The sequence below is a fragment of the Salmo salar genome, chromosome 05 (genome assembly GCF_965601325.2).
Source record: "Salmo salar chromosome 05, fSalSal1, whole genome shotgun sequence".
Classification (NCBI taxonomy): Eukaryota; Metazoa; Chordata; class Actinopteri; order Salmoniformes; family Salmonidae; genus Salmo; species Salmo salar.
Window position 1 is genome coordinate 77,766,733 of NC_138295.1, and position 24,323 is coordinate 77,791,055.

General features: G+C 43.9%; 1 protein-coding gene across 2 annotated transcripts in view; it reads left to right on the forward strand.

The window, feature by feature from the left end:
* The first annotated feature begins 1,946 nt into the window (after nucleotides 1-1,946).
* Nucleotides 1,947-24,323, forward strand: part of LOC106575489 (tuftelin) — a 30,206-nt gene continuing 7,829 nt past the window's right edge. For both annotated transcript variants that reach the window (XR_006769987.2, XM_045718950.2), the window contains exons 1-9: nucleotides 1,947-2,411; nucleotides 14,253-14,330; nucleotides 15,801-15,911; nucleotides 16,004-16,090; nucleotides 16,179-16,241; nucleotides 17,787-17,873; nucleotides 19,128-19,238; nucleotides 22,219-22,442; nucleotides 22,674-22,779. Coding sequence is in view for 1 of the 2 variants with exons in the window: in XM_045718950.2 (XP_045574906.1) it covers nucleotides 2,349-2,411; nucleotides 14,253-14,330; nucleotides 15,801-15,911; nucleotides 16,004-16,090; nucleotides 16,179-16,241; nucleotides 17,787-17,873; nucleotides 19,128-19,238; nucleotides 22,219-22,442; nucleotides 22,674-22,779 (930 nt within the window). In the remaining variant the exon portion in view is untranslated. The remainder of the gene's footprint in view (nucleotides 2,412-14,252; nucleotides 14,331-15,800; nucleotides 15,912-16,003; nucleotides 16,091-16,178; nucleotides 16,242-17,786; nucleotides 17,874-19,127; nucleotides 19,239-22,218; nucleotides 22,443-22,673; nucleotides 22,780-24,323) is intronic.

Genomic DNA, 24,323 nt, shown 5'->3' on the forward strand with positions numbered 1-24,323 from the left:
TCACTGAGACCCTAGCTGTCTGGGTCTGTACTCACTGAGACCATAGCTGTCTGGGTCTGTACTCACTCTGAGACCCTAGCTGTCTGGGTCTGTACTCACTGAGACCCTAGCTGTCTGGGTCTGTACTCACTGAGACCATAGCTGTCTGGGTCTGTACTCACTGAGACCCTAGCTGTCTGGGTCTGTCCTCACTGAGACCCTAGCTGTCTGGGTCTGTACTCACTCTGAGACCCTAGCTGTCTGGGTCTGTCCTCACTGAGACCCTAGCTGTCTGGGTCTGTACTCACTCTGAGACCCTAGCTGTCTGGGTCTGTACTCACTGAGACCCTAGCTGTCTGGGTCTGTCCTCACTGAGACCCTAGCTGTCTGGGTCTGTACTCACTCTGAGACCCTAGCTGTCTGGGTCTGTACTCACTGAGACCCTAGCTGTCTGGGTCTGTACTCACTGAGACCATAGCTGTCTGGGTCTGTACTCACTGAGACCCTAGCTGTCTGGGTCTGTCCTCACTGAGACCCTAGCTGTCTGGGTCTGTACTCACTCTGAGACCCTAGCTGTCTGGGTCTGTACTCACTCTGAGACCCTAGCTGTCTGGGTCTGTACTCACTGAGACCCTAGCTGTCTGGGTCTGTACTCACTGAGACCATAGCTGTCTGGGTCTGTACTCACTGAGACCCTAGCTGTCTGGGTCTGTCCTCACTGAGACCCTAGCTGTCTGGGTCTGTACTCACTCTGAGACCCTAGCTGTCTGGGTCTGTACTCACTGAGACCCTAGCTGTCTGGGTCTGTCCTCACTGAGACCCTAGCTGTCTGGGTCTGTCCTCACTGAGACCCTAGCTGTCTGGGTCTGTACTCACTGAGACCCTAGCTGTCTGGGTCTGTACTCACTGAGACCATAGCTGTCTGGGTCTGTACTCACTGAGACCCTAGCTGTCTGGGTCTGTACTCACTGAGACCATAGCTGTCTGGGTCTGTACTCACTGAGACCCTAGCTGTCTGGGTCTGTACTCACTGAGACCCTAGCTGTCTGGGTCTGTACTCACTGAGACCCTAGCTGTCTGGGTCTGTACTCACTGAGACCATAGTTGTCTGGGTCTGTACTCACTGAGACCCTAGCTGTCTGGGTCTGTACTCACTGAGACCCTAGCTGTCTGGGTCTGTACTCACTGAGACCCTAGCTGCCTGGGTCTGTCCTCACTCTGAGACCATAGCTGCCTGGGTCTGTCCTCACTCTGAGAACATAGCTGTCTGTGTCTGTCCTCACTCTGAGACCATAGCTGTCTGGGTCTGTACTCACTGAGACCATAGCTGTCTGGGTCTGTCCTCACTCAGGCATATGCCTGACAACGTGATGGGGTTTTAAGAGACTGATTTACACACACACACACATACACACAAAAAAGATGGAGGCTCCTGCTCAGTACACCCATTAATGACCATTAATACATTTTGATCCAATTTGGGTTCTGTGTGCAGCCTGAGCTCTGGATCAGAACACTGAGACCTGCATGCTACTGCTGCTGTGGACACACTGATGGAGCACTGTCTCCCTCTCTCTCTGTGTCTGTCTGTCTGACTTTGTCTGGTTCAGTTTCCCTGTGTTTTTGTGGTCATGAGTAGCCTATTTGTCTGTGGAACAACTGTATTTGTGTCCCTCAAACCAGAATGCAATACTCAACTGAAATAAAATCGTAATTTTCCTAACAATTTTCCTAATATGTGATCGGCATGGTATGAGATTGAGTTTCGGATGGAAAGAGATTTAGTTTTATTATTTTGCTATCTGATAGGTATTTACCTGCGTAGTCCGCGCTCCTCTGACTTTTTCAGTTGTAGCGCGCAGCGCGGGGGCGTGACGGGAGACAGAGCGAGCTGGCTACAGAGAAAGAAGAGGCAGCGAGACATCCCACTCCCTATTTTGTTCTGTTTCATGGACGTCAATGAACTAAGAAGAATACCAGACCCAGGTGCTTTAGTATTTGGTGTCTATGGGAGAGCCACCCCCTTAAGTAGACAGGAACTGATCATTTTTTGTTCGATGGTTAACGTCCTGAGTGAACTATCTTTAGTTATCCAACGTCTTTGCTGCCTGTGCACTGAGGTCACGCGCATACATTCCTGAGGGAGGGCGGGAGTAGAGGGAACTGCCTGATTAAACTGGTAGTAAAGAGCAGCGTCGACTATTGTTCAAATCAACTGTGATCTTCCGTCTGCGAGGGCAAGAGGGAGACAAGAGGACGAAAACCCGTTTTCCCTGTTTGTTTAGAGAAAATAATTCTATATAAGCAACGTTGAACAACTCTTTCATATTTAAGCTATATAATTATTTATCTATCTTATCTGTGTGAAGATGAACGGGGTAACGCGGAGTCTGTGTACATTTGAGGACATCAGAGCTGATGAGAGAACAGCGGTAAGACAAAAACTATTTAAGTGAACATGTTTTACTATCCTTCTCACTGCGTTCCGGATGGCTAGACAGTCTGGCAGGCAGGCAGATGGAGAGGCGCCACTGACGTGTGTCAAAGGTTATGTTATGTTATCACTATGTGGCTGCTTTATTTTTCCCACTTTTGTAAAAATATATTTTTTTCATTTATTCATGCCAACCTGTTGGATATGCAAATATGTTTTACATTATAATCTGAGATCAATTACAATATTTAATTTAACCGATAGCACAATACCTTACTTTAGTGGTATCATTTTGTGTTCCAAAGTAAGAATAAGCAAGAAGAGATGAATTTCCTTCTGAGTATTGGTCTTAGATCCTCCTGACTGAAGTCTTATCAGGCTTACTAGCTTCCTCTGGTGTTAATGGGCTTTTTCTAGTAATTCTAGTATTAACCACACACACACACACACACCATATTAGCCCAAATAACATCTGTGATCTGGCCAGAGGGACCAGACTGCTGTCACAAGTGAGCATCTTCATGTAGGGCATACAGTAGTGTCAGCCAGAAGACTAGCCTACTTACCCTACAGTAAGACAGCTTCCTCAGTGTCCTCTCTCTATGCCAGGGGTGTCAAACTCATTTTGTGGGGGGGGGGGGGGGGGGGGGGCGCAGTCGGTCTTCCTCCTTCCTCTGTGATTATTAGTGAGCTGGCCACAGTCAATAAACTGTATGAATGTAGGTCCATTATTTGCTTTTAGTCATTTTAAAGTGTATTGTGTTTGCCCCCCCCCCCCCCCCAAACACCTAGACGTTTACATCACCAGTCATTATCCCTGGTATAGAAGCTCTTAATCTCCTGTCTGGCTGGAGAAGGTTAATCATTGACCCTGTTAGACAAATGGCTCTGATGATGGTCTGTATTCTATCTGGGGCCTGACCATTGGCCCACAACATGACACGTTCACCAGATAAACACAGTCTCCTGCAGAGCCATACAACAGCATGATGTTGGCCCTTAACATTTCACCCCCTTTGGTCAAGGTTTGGACTTAAGAATGATACACTGATCCTAAATATGTGCCTGTAGGTAACCTCGACCAGGAGCAACAGCCTATCAGAATTGAAGAACTTAGCTTACCTATCAGCATGGTATAGGGCTATAAAACTGGATTATAAGGTCAAGGTACACAGTCAAATGATGAAGCACACGGCTAGATACATAACCTATGCTTTGTTCATGCTAGTCGGGTTTATCTTGTTTTATATTTGAACATAAACAACTAGGGATGTGGGAACGATGCAGCGCTCAAATTAGAATCACCGCCTAATACAACGTCGTCCTTATCAGATACAATGGAACAACAAACATTCTACACCCACATTCTTGACTTATCGTATCTGATCTGATATGGTTATTAAGACCAGGGAGATACAGCAACATGGAATAAATATAGGAGGAATATGGTTATTAAGGCCAGGGAGATACAGCAACATGGAATAAATATAGGAGGAATATGGTTATTAAGGCCAGGGAGATACAGCAACATGGAATAAATATAAGAGGAATATGGTTATTAAGGCCAGGGAGATACAGCAACATGGAATAAATATAGGAGGAATATGGTTATTAAGACTAGGGAGATACAGCAACATGGAATAAATATAGGAGGAATATGGTTATTAAGGCCAGGGAGATACAGCAACATGGAATAAATATAGGAGGAATATGGTTATTAAGGCCAGGGAGATACAGCAACATGGAATAAATATAGGAGGAATATGGTTATTAAGGCTGGGAGATACAGCAACATGGAATAAATATAGGAGGAATATGGTTATTAAGGCCAGGGAGATACAGCAACATGGAATAAATATAGGAGGAATATGGTTATTAAGACCAGGGAGATACAGCAACATGGAATAAATGTAGGAGGAATATGGTTATTAAGGCCAGGGAGATACAGCAACATGGAATAAATATAGGAGGAATATGGTTATTAAGACCAGGGAGATACAGCAACATGGAATAAATATAGGAGGAATATGGTTATTAAGGCTGGGAGATACAGCAACATGGAATAAATATAGGAGGAATATGGTTATTAAGACCAGGGAGATACAGCAACATGGAATAAATATAGGAGGAATATGGTTGTTAAGGCCAGGGAGATACAGCAACATGGAATAAATATAGGAGGAATATGGTTATTAAGACCAGGGAGATACAGCAACATGGAATAAATATAGGAGGAATATGGTTATTAAGACCAGGGAGATACAGCAACATGGAATAAATATAGGAGGAATATGGTTATTAAGGCCAGGGAGATACAGCAACATGGAATAAATATAGGAGGAATATGGTTATTAAGGCCAGGGAGATACAGCAACATGGAATAAATATAGGAGGAATATGGTTATTAAGGCCAGGGAGATACAGCAACATGGAATAAATATAGGAGGAATATGGTTATTAAGACCAGGGAGATACAGCAACATGGAATAAATATAGGAGGAATATGGTTATTAAGACCAGGGAGATACAGCAACATGGAATAAATATAGGAGGAATATGGTTATTAAGGCCAGGGAGATACAGCCACATGGAATAAATATAGGAGGAATATGGTTATTAAGGCCAGGGAGATACAGCAACATGGAATAAATATAGGAGGAATATGGTTATTAAGACCAGGGAGATACAGCAACATGGGATAAATATAGGAGGAATATGGTTATTAAGGCCAGGGAGATACAGCCACATGGAATAAATATAGGAGGAATATGGTTATTAAGACCAGGGAGATACAGCAACATGGAATAAATATAGGAGGAATATGGTTATTAAGGCCAGGGAGATACAGCAACATGGAATAAATATAGGATGAATATGGTTATTAAGACTAGGGAGATACAGCAACATGGAATAAATATAGGAGGAATATGGTTATTAAGGCCAGGGAGATACAGCAACATGGAATAAATATAGGAGGAATATGGTTATTAAGACCAGGGAGATACAGCAACATGGAATAAATATAGGAGGACGGGCTGATTCTGTGCTATAGCCTTGTGAAAGACCTTTAAAGTCCATTTAGGCTAAAAGTTATGAGAAGAGGAGGACTGCGAAATATAAGGAAAATAAATGTTCCCAAAATTGCAACAGTGAAGGGTGTGTTTGTGTGTATGCAGGTATGTGTGCCCTCCAGCTGTAGTTGAACTATGCCTGGATAGAAGGAACACTGTTTGTGTGAGAGTGAGTATTGATATTATGCAGAACATTGACAGAACAGCCAGTACATTCCTCATGACTATCTATTAATCCACACTCTCATTCATTCTTAAATATAACATCCATCCAGCCACCAGAGAGTTTTGGTAATTCTCTTCTTTTCCGTCACTAGGCTTTTGTCAGCATTCCTACTTTTTAAATAATGCCTCATGATCCACCCTGATTCCTCATGTTTACTGAGCTCACCCATCCCTCGCTATGGAGAATGTGACATCACTGTCTGGAACTGTGCAAGACATGACCTTCTGACTCATCTATGAGGAGGAACCAGAAACAGTCTTCCCACCACCAGGAACTAGTAGAAGAAGCATCAACTCACACACTAAACAAGACAACCTCATTCCATTTCCACACTATAGGAAGCAGTAACTCAGACACTAAACAAGACAACCTCATTCCATTTCCACACTATAGGAAGCAGTAACTCAGACACTAAACAAGACAACCTCATTCCATTTCCACACTATAGGAAGCAGTAACTCAAACACTAAACAAGACAACCTCATTCCATTTCCACACTATAGGAAGCAGTAACTCACACACTAAACAAGACAACCTCATTCCATTTCCACACTATAGGAAGCAGTAACTCAGACACTAAACAAGACAACCTCATTCCATTTCCACACTATAGGAAGCAGTAACTCAGACACTAAACAAGACAACCTCATTCCATTTCCACACTATAGGAAGCAGTAACTCAGACACTAAACAAGACAACCTCATTCCATTTCCACACTATAGGAAGCAGTAACTCATGCAGGTCTTGTTGCTAAGTATGTATGTTGCTTGCGTAGAAAGTACTACTCCCTCAGTAAAGATGAATAGGTACATGCCTAGAACTCATTCCACAGGAATCCATAACTCTGTCATCATTTGTACATATTTATCACCTAGTACCCCCAGAGGAAAGAACAGACAATGCTCATAACACTCTCTTTATTTACCCGTGTGCAGGTCTTATTTACCCGTGTGCTCGTCTTATTTACCCATGTGCAGGTCTTATTTATCCGTGTGCAGGTCTTATTTACCCGTGTGCAGGTCTTATTTACCCGTGTGCAGGTCTTATTTACCCGTGTGCAGGTCTTATTTACCCGTGTGCAGGTCTTACAGCTTCTCTTCAACTGGAATCCCTTTTGTCCTAGCGTTTACTCTAGGCCATCTGTTGTATTCCCTTCTGACTGTAACACTGCACCAGTGATTGTATAGGAATGTTTGTTCTCTGCTCCCTCGTTTTCTGACGTGGATCGCTCTACCTGACCCCTTGTTCCTCATTCCTCACCCCTCACTGCACACATCACATCTGAACTCAGGTATGGGAATCAGACCACTCCGGAGGTTAACTGGAAACAGATTTATAAGGTTTAACACTCTCTCACACACACACACACACACAGTAAGATTGGTTATGGATGGTTCATTCTCTCCTATGGAATGCAGTACAGAGGAAGAGGGTTTTCTCCCATAGGTGCTAGGTGATGTGGTACTGACTGGAACGTAGGTGCTAGGTGATGTGGTACTGACTGGAACGTAGGTGCTAGGTGATGTGGTACTGACTGGAACGTAGGTGCTAGGTGATGTGGTACTGACTGGAACGTAGGTGCTAGGTGATGTGGTACTGACTGGAACGTAGGTACTAGGTGATGTGGTACTGACTGGAACGTAGGTGCTAGGTGATGTGGTACTGACTGGAACGTAGGTGCTAGGTGATGTGGTACTGACTGGAACGTAGGTGATGTGGTACTGACTGGAACGTAGGTGCTAGGTGATGTGGTACTGACTGGAACGTAGGTGCTAGGTGATGTGGTACTGACTGGAACGTAGGTACTAGGTGATGTGGTACTGACTGGAACGTAGGTGCTAGGTGATGTGGTCCTGACTGGAACGTAGGTGATGTGGTACTGACTGGAACGTAGGTACTAGGTGATGTGGTCCTGACTGGAACGTAGGTGCTAGGTGATGTGGTCCTGACTGGAACGTAGGTGCTAGGTGATGTGGTACTGACTGGAACGTAGGTGGTGTGGTACTGATTGGAACGTAGGTGCTAGGTGATGTGGTACTGACTGGAACGTAGGTGCTGGGTGATGTGGTACTGACTGGAACGTAGGTGCTGGGTGATGTGGTACTGACTGGAACGTAGGTGCTGGGTGATGTGGTACTGACTGGAACGTAGGTGCTAGGTGATGTGATACTGACTGGAACGTAGGTACTAGGTGATGTGGTACTGACTGGAACGTAGGTGCTAGGTGATGTGGTACTGACTGGAACGTAGGTGCTAGGTGATGTGGTACTGACTGGAACGTAGGTGCTAGGTGATGTGGTACTGACTGGAACGTAGGTGCTAGGTGATGTGGTACTGACTGGAACGTAGGTGCTAGGTGATGTGGTACTGACTGGAACGTAGGTACTAGGTGATGTGGTACTGACTGGAACGTAGGTGCTAGGTGATGTGGTCCTGACTGGAACGTAGGTGCTAGGTGATGTGGTCCTGACTGGAACGTAGGTGCTAGGTGATGTGGTACTGACTGGAACGTAGGTGGTGTGGTACTGACTGGAACGTAGGTGCTAGGTGATGTGGTACTGACTGGAACGTAGGTGCTGGGTGATGTGGTACTGACTGGAACGTAGGTGCTGGGTGATGTGGTACTGACTGGAACGTAGGTGCTGGGTGATGTGGTACTGACTGGAACGTAGGTGCTAGGTGATGTGGTACTGACTGGAACGTAGGTGCTAGGTGATGTGGTACTGACTGGAACGTAGGTGCTAGGTGATGTGATACTGACTGGAACGTAGGTACTAGGTGATGTGGTACTGACTGGAACGTAGGTGCTAGGTGATGTGGTACTGACTGGAACGTAGGTACTAGGTGATGTGGTACTGACTGGAACGTAGGTGCTAGGTGATGTGGTACTGACTGGAACGTAGGTGCTAGGTGATGTGGTACTGACTGGAACGTAGGTGATGTGGTCCTGACTGGAACGTAGGTACTAGGTGATGTGGTACTGACTGGAACGTAGGTGCTAGGTGATGTGGTACTGACTGGAACGTAGGTACTAGGTGATGTGGTACTGACTGGAACGTAGGTGCTAGGTGATGTGATACTGACTGGAACGTAGGTGCTAGGTGATGTGGTACTGACTGGAACGTAGGTGCTGGGTGATGTGGTACTGACTGGAACGTAGGTGCTGGGTGATGTGGTACTGACTGGAACGTAGGTGATGTGGTCCTGACTGGAACGTAGGTGCTGGGTGATGTGGTACTGACTGGAACGTAGGTGCTGGGTGATGTGGTACTGACTGGAACGTAGGTGCTGGGTGATGTGGTACTGACTGGAACGTAGGTGCTGGGTGATGTGGTACTGACTGGAACATAGGTGCTGGGTGATGTGGTACTGACTGGAACGTAGGTGCTAGGTGATGTGATACTGACTGGAACGTAGGTGCTAGGTGATGTGGTCCTGACTGGAACGTAGGTGCTAGGTGATGTGGTACTGACTGGAACGTAGGTGCTAGGTGATGTGGTACTGACTGGAACGTAGGTGCTAGGTGATGTGGTACTGACTGGAACGTAGGTGATGTGGTCCTGACTGGAACGTAGGTGCTGGGTGATGTGGTACTGACTGGAACGTAGGTGCTAGGTGATGTGGTACTGACTGGAACGTAGGTGCTAGGTGATGTGGTACTGACTGGAACGTAGGTGATGTGGTCCTGACTGGAACGTAGGTGCTGGGTGATGTGGTACTGACTGGAACGTAGGTACTAGGTGATGTGGTACTGACTGGAACGTAGGTACTAGGTGATGTGGTCTTGATACCTGCTCCACTACCTCTGTTTCCAGCTCTCTCAGGTTCCATTTATGACAGAGGAGGGACAGTACTGAACGCTGAGCTCTTACTGACATGTCTGTGTTGATGTTGTTTATATGGGTCTCTATTCCACTCTCCTATCAACTGGTGTAAGCAGGTAGTCTGCTGTTTCCAGTGTAGGGGTGGAAAGAGTCATTCAGCCTCTATCACACAGCTCTCCCTCTATTCCTTTGTTCTGCTTTGCCTGTCTCTCCCTCTCTCTCTACTTTCTCTCTCTCCCTCTCTCTACTCTCTCTCTACTCTCTCTCTACTCTCTTTCTCTACTCTATCTCTGTCTCTCTACTCTCTCTCCCTCTCTCTACTCTCTCTCTCTACTCTCTCTCTCTACTCTTCTCTCTTTCTCTACTCTATCTCTGTCTCTCTACTCTCTCTCCCTCTCTCTACTCTCTCTCTCTACTCTCTCTCTCTACTCTTCTCTCTTTCTCTACTCTATCTCTGTCTCTCTACTCTCTCTCTTTCTCTCTCTCTCTACTCTGTCTCTCTACTCTCTACTCTCTGTCTCTCTCTCTCTACTCTCTATCTGTCTCTCTCTCTACTCTCTATCTGTCTCTCCCTCTCTACTCTCTATCTGTCTCTCCCTCTCTACTCTCTATCTGTCTCTCCCTCTCTACTCTCTATCTGTCTCTCCCTCTCTCCTGACACCACAGTCACAAACAAAAGCCTTGTCAATGTCCTATGATCCCTTGTGGCTGTAGACCATGCTGAGTCTGGTTTTACATTACTGCTCTATTATAATGGTAGACTGGGTCTCTGGGCAGTAGACTGGGTCTCTGGGCAGCAGACTGGGTCTCTGGGCAGTAGACTGGGTCTCTGGGCAGTAGACTGGATCTCTGGGCAGTAGACTGGATCTCTGGGCAGCGGACTGGATCTCTGGGCAGCGGACTGGATCTCTGGGCAGCGGACTGGGTCTCTGGGCAGCGGACTGGGTCTCTGGGCAGCGGACTGGGTCTCTGGGCAGCGGACTGGGTCTCTGGGCAGCGGACTGGGTCTCTGGGCAGCGGACTGGGTCTCTGGGCAGCAGACTGGGTCTCTGGGCAGCAGACTGGGTCTGTGGGCAGCAGACTGGTTCTCTGGACTGGGTCTCTGGGCAGCAGACTGGGTCTCTGGGCAGCGGACTGGGTCTCTGGGCAGCGGACTGGGTCTCTGGGCAGCGGACTGGGTCTCTGGGCAGCGGACTGGGTCTCTGGGCAGCGGACTGGGTCTCTGGGCAGCAGACTGGGTCTCTGGGCAGCAGACTGGGTCTCTGGGCAGCAGACTGGTTCTCTGGGCAGCAGACTGGGTCTCTGGGCAGCGGACTGGGTCTCTGGGCAGCGGACTGGGTCTCTGGGCAGCGGACTGGGTCTCTGGGCAGCGGACTGGGTCTCTGGGCAGCGGACTGGGTCTCTGGGCAGCAGACTGGGTCTCTGGGCAGCAGACTGGGTCTCTGGGCAGCAGACTGGGTCTCTGGGCAGCAGACTGGGTCTCTGGGCAGCAGACTGGGTCTCTGGGCAGCGGACTGGGTCTCTGGGCAGCAGACTGGGTCTGTGTCGCCATAGTCTGTTTTCCCTGTGGATGGCTGCCATTACCCGATCCTCGTTGTTTGTGATAGTGTACAGAGTAGGCCAAGGTGTGTCTGTTTGGTGGTGGATTAGGTGAACCTTTGTCTGCTTCTCTATTTTATTTGATTTATTTCACCTTTATTTAACCAGGTAGGCCAGTTGAGAACAAGTTCTCTTTTACATGGCCAAGATAAAGCAAAGCAGTTCGACAACATACAACAACAGAGTTACACATGGAATAAACAAACATACAATCAATAACACAATAGAGAAAAAAAGTCTATATACAGTGTGTGCAAATGAGGTAAGATACGGGAGGTAAGGCAATAAATAGGCCATAGTGGTGAAATAATTGCAATTTAGCAAATAAACACTGGCGTGATAGATGTGCAGAAGATGAATGTGCAAGTAGAGATACTGGGGTGCAAAGGAGCAAAAAAATAAATAACAGTATGGGGATGAGGTAGTTGGATGGCCTATTTACAGATGGGCTATGTACAGGTGCAGTGATCTGTGAGCTGCTCTGACAGCTGGTGCTTAAAGCTAGTGAGGGAGATATGGGTCTCCAACTTCAGTGATTTTTGCAATTCGTTCCAGTCATTGGCAGCAGAGAACTGGAAGGAAGGTGGCCAAAGGAGGAATTAGCTTTGGGGGTGACCAGTGAGATATACCTGCTGGAGTGCGTGCTACGGGTGGGTGCTGCTATGGTGACCAGTGAGCTGAGATAAGGTGGGGCTTTACCTAGCAAAGACTTATAGATGACCTGGAGCCAGTGGGTTTGGCGATGATGGTTTCTATATGAGAGGCCAGAGGACCTGTCTCTGGGGACACATTACTGTTCCTCTAACAGAACATTCTCTCTTTATTTCTCTCTACTCTTTCTCTCTTTCTGTCTCTGTCTCTCTCTCTCCCTCTCTCTTTCTCAATTCAATTTCAATCTCCCTCTCTCTCAATTCAATTTCAATCTCTACTCTCTATCTCGCTTCTCTCTCTCTGTCGCTCTGCTGGTCTTTGTCTCCCTCATTGTTTTCTGTCTTTCTTTATATTGCTGGATTAGTCCTACTGTCAGGTGGCAATAGACAGAATTGAGAGATGGATGGTGAGAGGGGGGAGAGGGGGAGGGTTGTTTGCGCTCAGTCGGCAGTCTGATAGAATTTAGGTTCACCCTCTCTCCCTTTTTGACACTATCTTCCCTCTCTTCCCACTCCCTTGTCCTCTCCTCCCCTGCTCCCTCTCTCCATCCTCTCTCCTTTTCCTGCATGTGTATTTGTTGAGTGTGTGTCCTGTCCTAACAGGTAATCAGTGGTACCCGTGTCTGTCTGTCATACACCACTTCTCTCTAACAACACAATCATCATCGTTACGCAACACACATACCTGTTATTACCTCATTTGTCCTGATACACACGGGCCTGGTAGGTACTGTGTACTGTATGTGCCAGAGATGCCCGCTGGCGCTGCCCATGGCTACCTCACTGACTGAAACAAGCACTACTACATACCATTTGGTTAAGTGTTGAATTCTTTCACGTAAGTATACCGAAAATCACCTACCCATTCTTAAAACATACTTCCTGAGTAATTACCAGGTGAATACTACTTAATGTAGTGCTACTTATATCTGTCCGGAGGAGTTTTTGGCCAAAGTGTCATTACGCCATTGTGATGGCTGTCAGTGTGAGTCAGTAGTGAGGAATGAGACATTTAGTGGGTGGTTTCTGGGTAATGGTTTTAAAATGGCCGCTGATGAAAGGAGGCTTTGTGATGCACTACTCTGGTGCCCCAACATAATGCTGGCAGGGTAGAGAGCTACAGAGAACGTCAACATACCTCACATATTGTAACTCTCCTAACTGGCCTGACTGGATGGGTCAAAACAACACAGTCAATATGCAGTGGAACAGTAGCTAACCACACAGTGTGTTTCTGTGGGTTCAAACACTTTACAACTCCACAGTATTTGTTGTGTCTGTCTTGTCTCAGAGTTAACTTGGGTTTAGACTTCAGGACACAGAAATGTACACAGAGGAGAGTAAAGAGAGCATGATGTGTTGTTGGTTTCCAGTTAGTCTGGTTTATCATCTCTATAACCCTGCTCCCTCAGCCTCATGCAGACACACACAACCACACACACAACCACACACATGGGGGTTCCCTGTCCAGTGAGAGACACAACCACACACACACAACCACACACACCCCCCTCTCAGCTGGTTATATGGGGGTTCCCTGTCCAGCGAGAGACACAACCACACACACACACAACCACACACACCCCCCTCTCAGCTGGTTATATGGGGGTTCCCTGTCCAGCGAGAGACACAACCACACACACACAACCACACACACCCCCCTCTCAGCTGGTTATATGGGGGTTCCCTGTCCAGCGAGAGACACAACCACACACACACAACCACACACACCCCCCTCTCAGCTGGTTATATGGGGGTTCCCTGTCCAGAGGAGAGACACAACCAGACCTCACTGCCCTCATAGTGACTCGTGGAACAGTATTATGTGTGTGAGAAGAGAGTTTAGGTTTCTGTATATTACTGTGTGTGTGTGTGTGTGTGTGTGTGTGTGTGTGTGTGTGTGTGTGTGTGTGTGTGTGTGTGTGTGTGTGTGTGTGTGTGTGTGTGTGTGTGTGTGTTTTCACCCTGACCCACTCTTCCTGAGTTGCATTGTTTTGGAGCCAGATAGTTTAGTTTATGGTTACTGGGAGACTTGGTTACCATGGAAATGTTCCATCCCACTTCAGTACAGTTTTTCTGGCCACTGTCTCCCGGAATTCTAATGGAGATTCCTATTGGTGCTGGCATCGATCTCTAGTTCTGGGTTTTCCAAGTTGGAATGCATTCAAATGGAACATTCTGTCTCTGAGCAACTTAATGCTTCTGTTCTCTCTCTCTCTCTCTCTAACCACTGGCTCCCTACACACTAGTTTACTGGGTACTGGCCTCCAGTCAGTCTCTCCCTCTCTCCCTCCCACCTTCCCTCTTCCTCTCTGTCCTACACAGTATTACTCATTTTCTCCTCCCTCTTTTTCCCCTCCTCCGTTTACAGTAGTTCCCTCCTTACCCTCACCCCTCTCTCTCGCCATCCCATAACGGGCTCTTTGTAACTGCTTCTCATTTAATCTTTTCTTCGTCTCGTTCGTCAGGATGGGTGCAGGAGACTGAGGCTGACTCTCCACCAGCAGAACCAGTCCGGGAGGGTCACAGAACAACCCTGGAGCAAGGTAAGAACCTAGAACCATGACCTAGAACCCTAACCTCTAAACCAGACCTAGACTCTCAACACACACCTAGAATTCTGTCTGCATTAACCGACTACTACAATTACAACAGAGGGGACAGGAAGGAAGTCATGGAACTCCATCCCTGGATGGATGGAATTGTATCCCTATGTGTACTATGTGTACTATGTGGATAAAAGTCCATGGCAGAACAGAATTCTGAACCTTCACTGTTACTGTAAATGAATATACATACATGGTGTTAAGCCCTTCTGAAATCGCTGAGGGTTTTAGTGTGTTTTAGTGGACCAGGGGATGGCTGGGGTCACTGTCCCTAACACACGTTGATAGTGTGTTGAATCAGAAAAGAGTAGCACACACACACACACAGGGTGCTAGTTCACACACAGACTCACAAACAGGTCATAAAATGTCATGGCTGCCATTCGGTTTCCATCAGAGTCTTATGCAACTGCTCTTGAAACTGTTCTTAAGACTGTTCTTAAGACAGCAATGTTGGAGAGGAGAGACAGACCACTGCCCAGCTTACTAAACTTATACAGTGTAACTCTCTCTCTCTCTCTCGCTTTCTCTTGCGCTTTCTATTTCTCCTTCACGCTCCCTCGCGCTCTCTAACCCTCTTCTTTCTTTCTTTCCTTCTTTCTTTCTTTCTTTCTTTCTTTCTTTCTTTCTTTCTTTCTTTCTTTCTTTCTTTCTTTCTTTCTTTCTTTCTTTCTTTCTTTCTTTCTTTCTTTCTTTCTTTGACCAGTTCCACAGAAGTTTAGAGTTTATGGAATGGTGGTGATCACCATAGCAATCAGGGCTAAATGTAATGTCTACTGATTATGGGAGCTTTATATATATATATATATATATATATATATATATATATATATATATATATATATATATATATATCACACACACACACACACACACACACACACACACACACACACACACACACACACACACACACAGGAACACTGCTCACACACACACACAGGAACACTGCTCACACACACACACAGGAACACTGCCCACACACACACACACACACACACACACACACACAAACAAACACAGGAATCCTGTATACACAGATAGTTTCCAGAATTTGTTCTTGAAGCGGTGGACCTAAATGACAGATGTGTTATAATGCTGTATACATTCTACAACTCCCCTTCTGTTTCAGAGAACCTCCATTAGTTTCTAACCTGTCAGACATTCTCAGTGCTATTCTGAATATCATACCTACTACTGTATATGGGACTGAATGGAACATCTTGATGTCATATCCTGTTGGTCTGTCACTGAGTGTCCTACCTAATCTAGTGTTGCAACACGTAACTCCTCTCACACATTCATGTCACCACACTCAGAATCTCTTCATGTTCACACATGCTGGAGAATTGGAAATATTTTCACACTATTCCAAGTATCACAAACTCCTCTCCCTCCCTGATTTTTCAGCCAATCGGACGAGCGTTTGCTCTGGTGCAGCCAACCAGTGATAGGCCTGCTCTGAAGCCTGAACCAATCAAACCCTCTGAGGAGAAGGCTGAACAGGTTGAGGTCATCAAGGTGGGTGGGGCTTAATGTTTGAGGATGTGTGTTTTACCAGGGTGTGTAATGTGTAATGTGTGTGTAATACGTCTGTATTCCATGTGTTGCAGGTGTATCTGGAGGATCGTAGACAGGAGCAGCAGAGACACCAGCAGAGCCTCAAGATGTTGTCAGATGAAGTCTCCCAGATACAGGAGGTAAGACACATTCTCGCTCTCTCACTTTCTCTCTCTCTGTGTGAGTCTGTCAGTAACAGGTGTGTGTGTGTGTGTGTGTGTTGCTCAGGTGAGATACTGTCTGAAGACCCTGAGGGAACAGATGGCAACCAAGAACAAAGGACAACAAAAGGTATGTGCACACATTTATAATGTTTATGTGTACATGTGTTGTTATGGAACACATTTATAATGTTTATGTGTACACGTGTTGTTATGGAACACATTTATAATGTTTATGTGTACACGTGTTGTTATGGAACACATTTATAATGTTTATGTGTACACGTGTTGTTATGGAACACATTTATAATGTTTATGTGTACACGTGTTGTTATGGAACACATTTATAATGTTTATGTGTACACGTGTTGTTATGGAACACATTTATAATGTTTATGTGTACACGTGTTGTTATGGAACACATTTATAATGTTTATGTGTACATGTGTTGTTATGGAACACATTTATAATGTTTATGTGTACACGTGTTGTTATGGAACACATTTATAATGTTTATGTGTACACGTGTTGTTATGGAACACATTTATAATGTTTATGTGTACATGTGTTGTTATGGAACACATTTATAATGTTTATGTGTACACGTGTTGTTATGGAACACATTTATAATGTTTATGTGTACATGTGTTGTTATGGAACACATTTATAATGTTTATGTGTACACGTGTTGTTATGGAACACATTTATAATGTTTATGTGTACATGTGTTGTTATGGAACACATTTATAATGTTTATGTGTACACGTGTTGTTATGGAACACATTTATAATGTTTATGTGTACACGTGTTGTTATGGAACACATTTATAATGTTTATGTGTACACGTGTTGTTATGGAACACGTTTATAATGTTTATGTGTACACGTGTTGTTATGGAACACGTTTGTAATGTTTATGTGTACACGTGTTGTTATGGAACACATTTATAATGTTTATGTGTACACGTGTTGTTATGGAACACATTTATAATGTTTATGTGTACACGTGTTGTTATGGAACACGTTTATAATGTTTATGTGTACACGTGTTGTTATGGAACACGTTTGTAATGTTTATGTGTACACGTGTTGTTATGGAACACATTTATAATGTTTATGTGTACACGTGTTGTTATGGAACACGTTTATAATGTTTATGTGTACACGTGTTGTTATGGAACACGTTTGTAATGTTTATGTGTACACGTGTTGTTATGGAACACGTTTGTAATGTTTATGTGTACACGTGTTGTTATGGAACACATTTATAATGTTTATGTGTACACGTGTTGTTATGGAACACGTTTATAATGTTTATGTGTACACGTGTTGTTATGGAACACGTTTATAATGTTTATGTGTACACGTGTTGTTATGGAACACATTTATAATGTTTATGTGTACACGTGTTGTTATGGAACACATTTATAATGTTTATGTGTACACGTGTTGTTATGGAACACGTTTATAATGTTTATGTGTACACGTGTTGTTATGGAACACATTTATAATGTTTATGTGTACACGTGTTGTTATCATTCATTTTGATACCTAATGATGACATATGAAATATGTCCTGTTTGTGTCACTTCTACCTAAATGTGTGTCTCATATCTCCTCTCGTTCTCTCCATCCCTCACTATTCCCTCTCTTTCTTCATCCTTCTCTCCCCCCAGTTTCTTGCTAGTGGCTACAGAGTCAGCACTCCCTCCAATCAGAACATCTCTTTTTCCTCAAAGGGAGGAGCTAAAGATGATGGGCAGGTGAGGGGCTTTTCACATGCCCTATACACACAGGTTCATGTGGGGTGTGTGTGGGTGTGTGTGAGCTTAAATGTGTGTGAGAGCTTATGTGGGTGTCTAACACCTACATATCAAGTCTCAGACTGACCCAGTTCCGAGATCATTTGTGTGTGTGTGTGTGTGTGTGTGTGTGTGTGTGTGTCCATTTTAGTGTGAGTGTATTCACAAATACAGAGAGCGAGAGAAGAAGGAGAGGTGAGGGAGAGGAACACCACCCAGGAGAGAGATCTGGAAGGCCTGGTACAGTCCGTTCCTCCTCTCCTCCTGTGTTGTTGAGTGTGTCTGTGTTCTTCTCCCTCCATTGCTCTACATTCCCCAGATGACTGCCTGTTTAATAGCTTTGGTTTAGTCTTGAGGCCAAGCAGGTAATGGGCGGTCCCAAGGCTATTCATGTCAGGATTCAGGAACCTTTTCATAAGAGTGAATAGGGCTGACTTTAACAGTTTGTGTGCGTGCAGCGTGTGAATGACGCATGAAATATGAGTGGAAAACTTTCGCCTTTGTTCAGCTTACATCAGAATCTCTCCCTTTGTAACCGCTGCTGTGACACACAGACACATAGTCACACCTCACTCTTTCTCACTCTCCCTCTGTCATTGAAATGTAAAAATAGATTGTTCTGTAATTATTTGCATATTAGCATTTTGCGTTTCCTCATTCTCTCTCTTTCTCTCTCTTTCGCTCTCTATTGTCATTAATCTGATTCACCTGTGTAAACAAAGGGCCGAGCCACTCCCATTACAGTAGAATCAACACTGAGAAACCAATACAATACTACACAACACTATACAATACAGTACTACACAACACTATACAATACAGTACTACACAATAGAGTACTATACAGTACTGCACAATTCTATACAAAACAATACTACACAATACAGTACTACACAATACTGTACTTAAGTGATAATCCCAGAGTAGACGGTGTTTGGAGGATTTATTGGCACGGGTGTTGTTAGGCCCGAGACGAACACTATACTATACAATACACTACTGTACAATGCTTTACAATACAGTAGTATACAACCGTATACAATACAGTACTTCCCTGAACCGGGGGAGCCAGGAGTTTACAGTGCTTTGATCAGTCAGTTGGCTGAATTAGTTTATGAACAGGATATTAGTGGATTCTTGGAGCTTCACTCAAATCTATGGAAACAAACAGTTCCTTTATTCCCTCTTTCTTTCTCTCTTTCTCTCTGTCTTCAGGGAGGGGAGGATGAGGTGGAGAGGGCGAAGATGAGGGAGGTCAGTAAGCGTCTGTATGCTCAGCTACAGGAGGCCGAGAAGAAACACCAGGAGGAGAGGGAGAGACTGCAGGTAAAACATACATACATACACATACATACATACATACATACATACATACACACACACATACATACACACACACACACACACACACACACACACACATACACACACACACATACATATACACACACACACATACATACATATACACACACACACATACATACATATACACACACACATACATACATATACACACACATACATACATATACACACACACACACACACACACACATATACACACAAACATATACACACACACATATACACACACATACATACATATACACACACATACATACATATACACACACATACATACATATACACACACATACATACATATACACACACATACTTACATATACACACACATACTTACATATACACACACATACTTACATACACACATACATATACACACACATACTTACATACCAACATACACACATACACACACATACTTACATACATACAGTGGGGGGAAAAAAGTATTTGATCCCCTGCTGATTTTGTACGTTCGCCCACTGATAAAGAAAGGATCAGTCTATAATTTTAATGGTAGGTTTATTTGAACAGTGAGAGACAGAAGAACAACAAAAATATCGCGAAAAACACGTAAAAAATGTTATAAATTGATTTGCATTTTAATGAGGGAAATAAGTATTTGACCCCCTCTCAATCAGAAAGATTTCTGGCTCCCAGGTGTCTTTTATACAGGTAACGAGCTGAGATTAGGAGCACACTCTTAAAGGGAGTGCTCCTAACCGCAGCTTGTTACCTGTAAAAAGACACCTGTCCACAGAAGCAATCAATCAATCAGATTCCAAACTCTCCACCATGGCCAAGAACAAAGAGCTCTCCAAGGATGTCAGGGACAAGATTGTAGACCTACACAAGGCTGGAATGGGCTACAAGACCATCGCCAAGCAGCTTGGTGAGAAGGTGAAAACATTTGGTGCGATTATTCGCAAATGGAAGAAACACTAAAGAACTGTCAATATCCCTCAGCCTGGGGCTCCATGCAAGATCTCACCTCGTGGAGTTGCAATGATCATGAGAACGGTGAGGAATCAGCCCAGAACTACACGGGAGGATCTTGTCAATGATCTCAAGGCAGCTGGGACCATAGTCACCAAGAAAACAATTGGTAACACACTACGCCGTGAGGGACTGAAATCCTGCAGCGCCCGCAAGGTCCCCCTGCTCAAGAATACATATACATGCCCGTCTGAAGTTTGCCAATGAACATCTGAATGATTCAGAGGACAACTGGGTGAAAGTGTTGTGGTCAGATGAGACCAAAATGGAGCTCTTTGACATCAACTCAACTCGCCGTGTTTGGAGGAGGAGGAATGCTGCCTATGACCCCAAGAACTCCATCCCCACCGTCAAACATGGAGGTGGAAACATTATGCTTTGGGGGTGTTTTTCTGCTAAGGGGAAAGGACAACTTCACCGCATCAAAGGGACGATGGACGGGGCCATGTACCGTCAAATCTTGGGTGAGAACCTCCTTCCCTCAGCCAGGGCATTGAAAATGGGTCATGGATGGGTATTCCAGCATGACAATGACCCAAAACACACAGCCAAGGCAACAAAGGAGTGGCTCAAGAAGAAGCACATTAAGGTCCTGGAGTGGCCTAGCCAGTCTCCAGACCTTAATCCCATAGAAAATCTGTGGAGGGAGCTGAAGGTTGGAGTTGCCAAACGTCAGCCTCGAAACCTTAATGACTTGGAGAAGATCTGCAAAGAGGAGTGGGACAAAATCCCTCCTGAGATGTGTGCAAACCTGGTGGCCAACTACAAGAAACGTCTGTCCTCTGTGATTGCCAACAAGGGTTTTGCCAGCAAGTACTAAGTCATGTTTTGCAGAGGGGTCAAATACTTATTTCCCTCATTAAAATGCAAATCAATTTATAACATTTTTGACATGCGTTTTTCTGGATTTTTTGGTTGTTATTCTGTCTCTCACTGTTCAAATAAACCTACCATTAAAATTATAGACTGATCGTTTCTTTGTCAGTGGGCAAACGTACAAAATCAGCAGGGGATCAAATACTTTTTTCCCTCACTGTACATACATACATACATACATACATACATACATACCAACATTCACACATAGATATATACACACACACACACATACTTATATACCAACATACATACATACATCCCAACATACATACATCCCAACATACATACATCACAACATACACACACACACACACACACACACACACACACACACACACACACACACACACACACACACACACACACACACACACACTTACATACCAACATACATACACACACATACATATATACACACACACACATACTTACATACCTACACACATACATACATACATACATACATACATACACACATACATACCAACATACATACCAACATATATATACACACACACATACATACACACATACTTATATAACAACATACATACATACATACATACATACATACATCATACACACACACATACTTACATACATTGATACATAGATACATAAACACATACATACACACACACACATTTACATATACACACACACACACACAAACACATTTACATACACACACACACACACACACACATACTTACATACACACATACTTACATACCAACATACACACATACTTACATACCAACATACACACATATATATATAGATATATATATATATATATAGATAGATATATATATATATATTTACTTACATACATAGATACATAAACACATACATGCATACACATTTACACACACACACACACACACACACACACACACACACACACACACACTCACACACACATATATATATATATATATGTGTGTGTGTGTGTATACATACATACATACATACATACATACATACATACATACATACATACATACCAAAGTGCTGTAACTCATGAAACTATGACCTAACTCTCTGTTCTTTTTCTGTGCAGGCTGAGGGTGTGGATCTGCGCCAGCGTCTGGGGGAGCAGGAGGAGAAGCTGAAGGGGGTGGAGGAGAGTAGTGAGAGGAAGGACCAGAGGATTGAGGAGCTCCAGAGGCTGCTGGGAGGCATGGCGCAGGAGAGCCAAGCCCTACGAGACACACTGAGGAACAGAGAGGAGGAACTCAGAGAATTACGCAAAATCAGAGAGGAGGGCAGGAACGAGGAGCAGAGGTGAGGAGGACAATAAACAGAGCACACACACACACAAACACACACACTGCCCTGTTGGAGCTAGAAACACAAGCATTTCACTGCACCTGCGATAACATCTGCAAATCTGTGTACGTGATTTGAGTTGACACAGAGCTCACACACAAACACCAAGACACAAACACACACAGGAGTGCACACACATATAGACGAGGAGTGTTCCCAGCCACTCACGCTGTGTGTTCTTCTCAGGTCAGAGCAGTTGGAGAAGGAGCTGGCCATTCTGAAGGAGAAGATCCATCATCTAGATGACATGCTGAAGAGCCAGCAGAGGAAAGTCAGACACATGATCGAACAGGTGAGACGCACACATGCTATAACAGGACTATAACATGCTATAACATGCTATAACAGGACTATAACAGGACTATAACAGGACTATAACAGGACTATAACAGGACTATAACATGCTATAACAGGACTATAACAGGACTATAACATGCTATAACAGGACTATAACATGCTATAACAGGACTATAACAGGACTATAACATGCTATAACAGGACTATAACAGGACTATAACAGGACTATAACATGCTATAACAGGACTATAACATGCTATAACAGGACTATAACAGGACTATAACATGCTATAACAGGACTGTAACAGGACTATAACATGCTATAACAGGACTATAACAGGACTATAACATGCTATAACAGCACTATAACAGGACTATAACATGCTATAACAGGACTGTAACAGGACTATAACATGCTATAACAGGACTATAACAGGACTATAACATGCTATAACAGGACTATAACATGCTATAACAGGACTATAACAGGACTATAACATGCTATAACAGGACTATAACAGGACTATAACATGCTATAACAGGACTATAACAGGACTATAACATGCTATAACAGGACTGTAACAGGACTAACATGCTATAACAGGACTATAACAGGACTATAACATGCTTTAAAAGGACTATAACAGGACTATAACATGCTTTAACAGGACTATAACATGCTTTAACAGGTCTATAACATGCTTTAACAGGACTATAACATGCTTTAACAGGACTATAACATGCTTCAACAGTACTATAACAGGACTATAACATGCTATAACATGCTTTAACAGGACTATAACATGCTTTAACAGGACTATAACATGCTTTAACAGGACTATAACAGGACTATAACATGCTATAACATGCTTTAACAGGACTATAACATGCTTTAACAGGACTATAACATGCTTCAACAGTACTATAACAGGACTATAACATGCTATAACATGCTTTAACAGGACTATAACATGCTTTAACAGGACTATAACAGGACTATAACAGGACTATAACATGCTATAACATGCTATAACAGGACTATAACAGGACTATAACATGCTATAACAGGACTATAACAGGACTATAACATGCTATAACAGGACTATAACAGGACTATAACATGCTATAACAGGACTATAACAGGACTATAACATGCTATAACAGGACTGTAACAGGACTAACATGCTATAACAGGACTATAACAGGACTATAACATGCTTTAAAAGGACTATAACAGGACTATAACATGCTTTAACAGGACTATAACATGCTTTAACAGGACTATAACATGCTTTAACAGGACTATAACATGCTTCAACAGTACTATAACAGGACTATAACATGCTATAACATGCTTTAACAGGACTATAACATGCTTTAACAGGACTATAACATGCTTCAACAGTGCTTTAACAGGACTATAACATGCTATAACATGCTTTAACAGGACTATAACATGCTTTAACAGGACTATAACATGCTTTAACAGGACTATAACAGGACTATAACATGCTATAACATGCTTTAACAGGACTATAA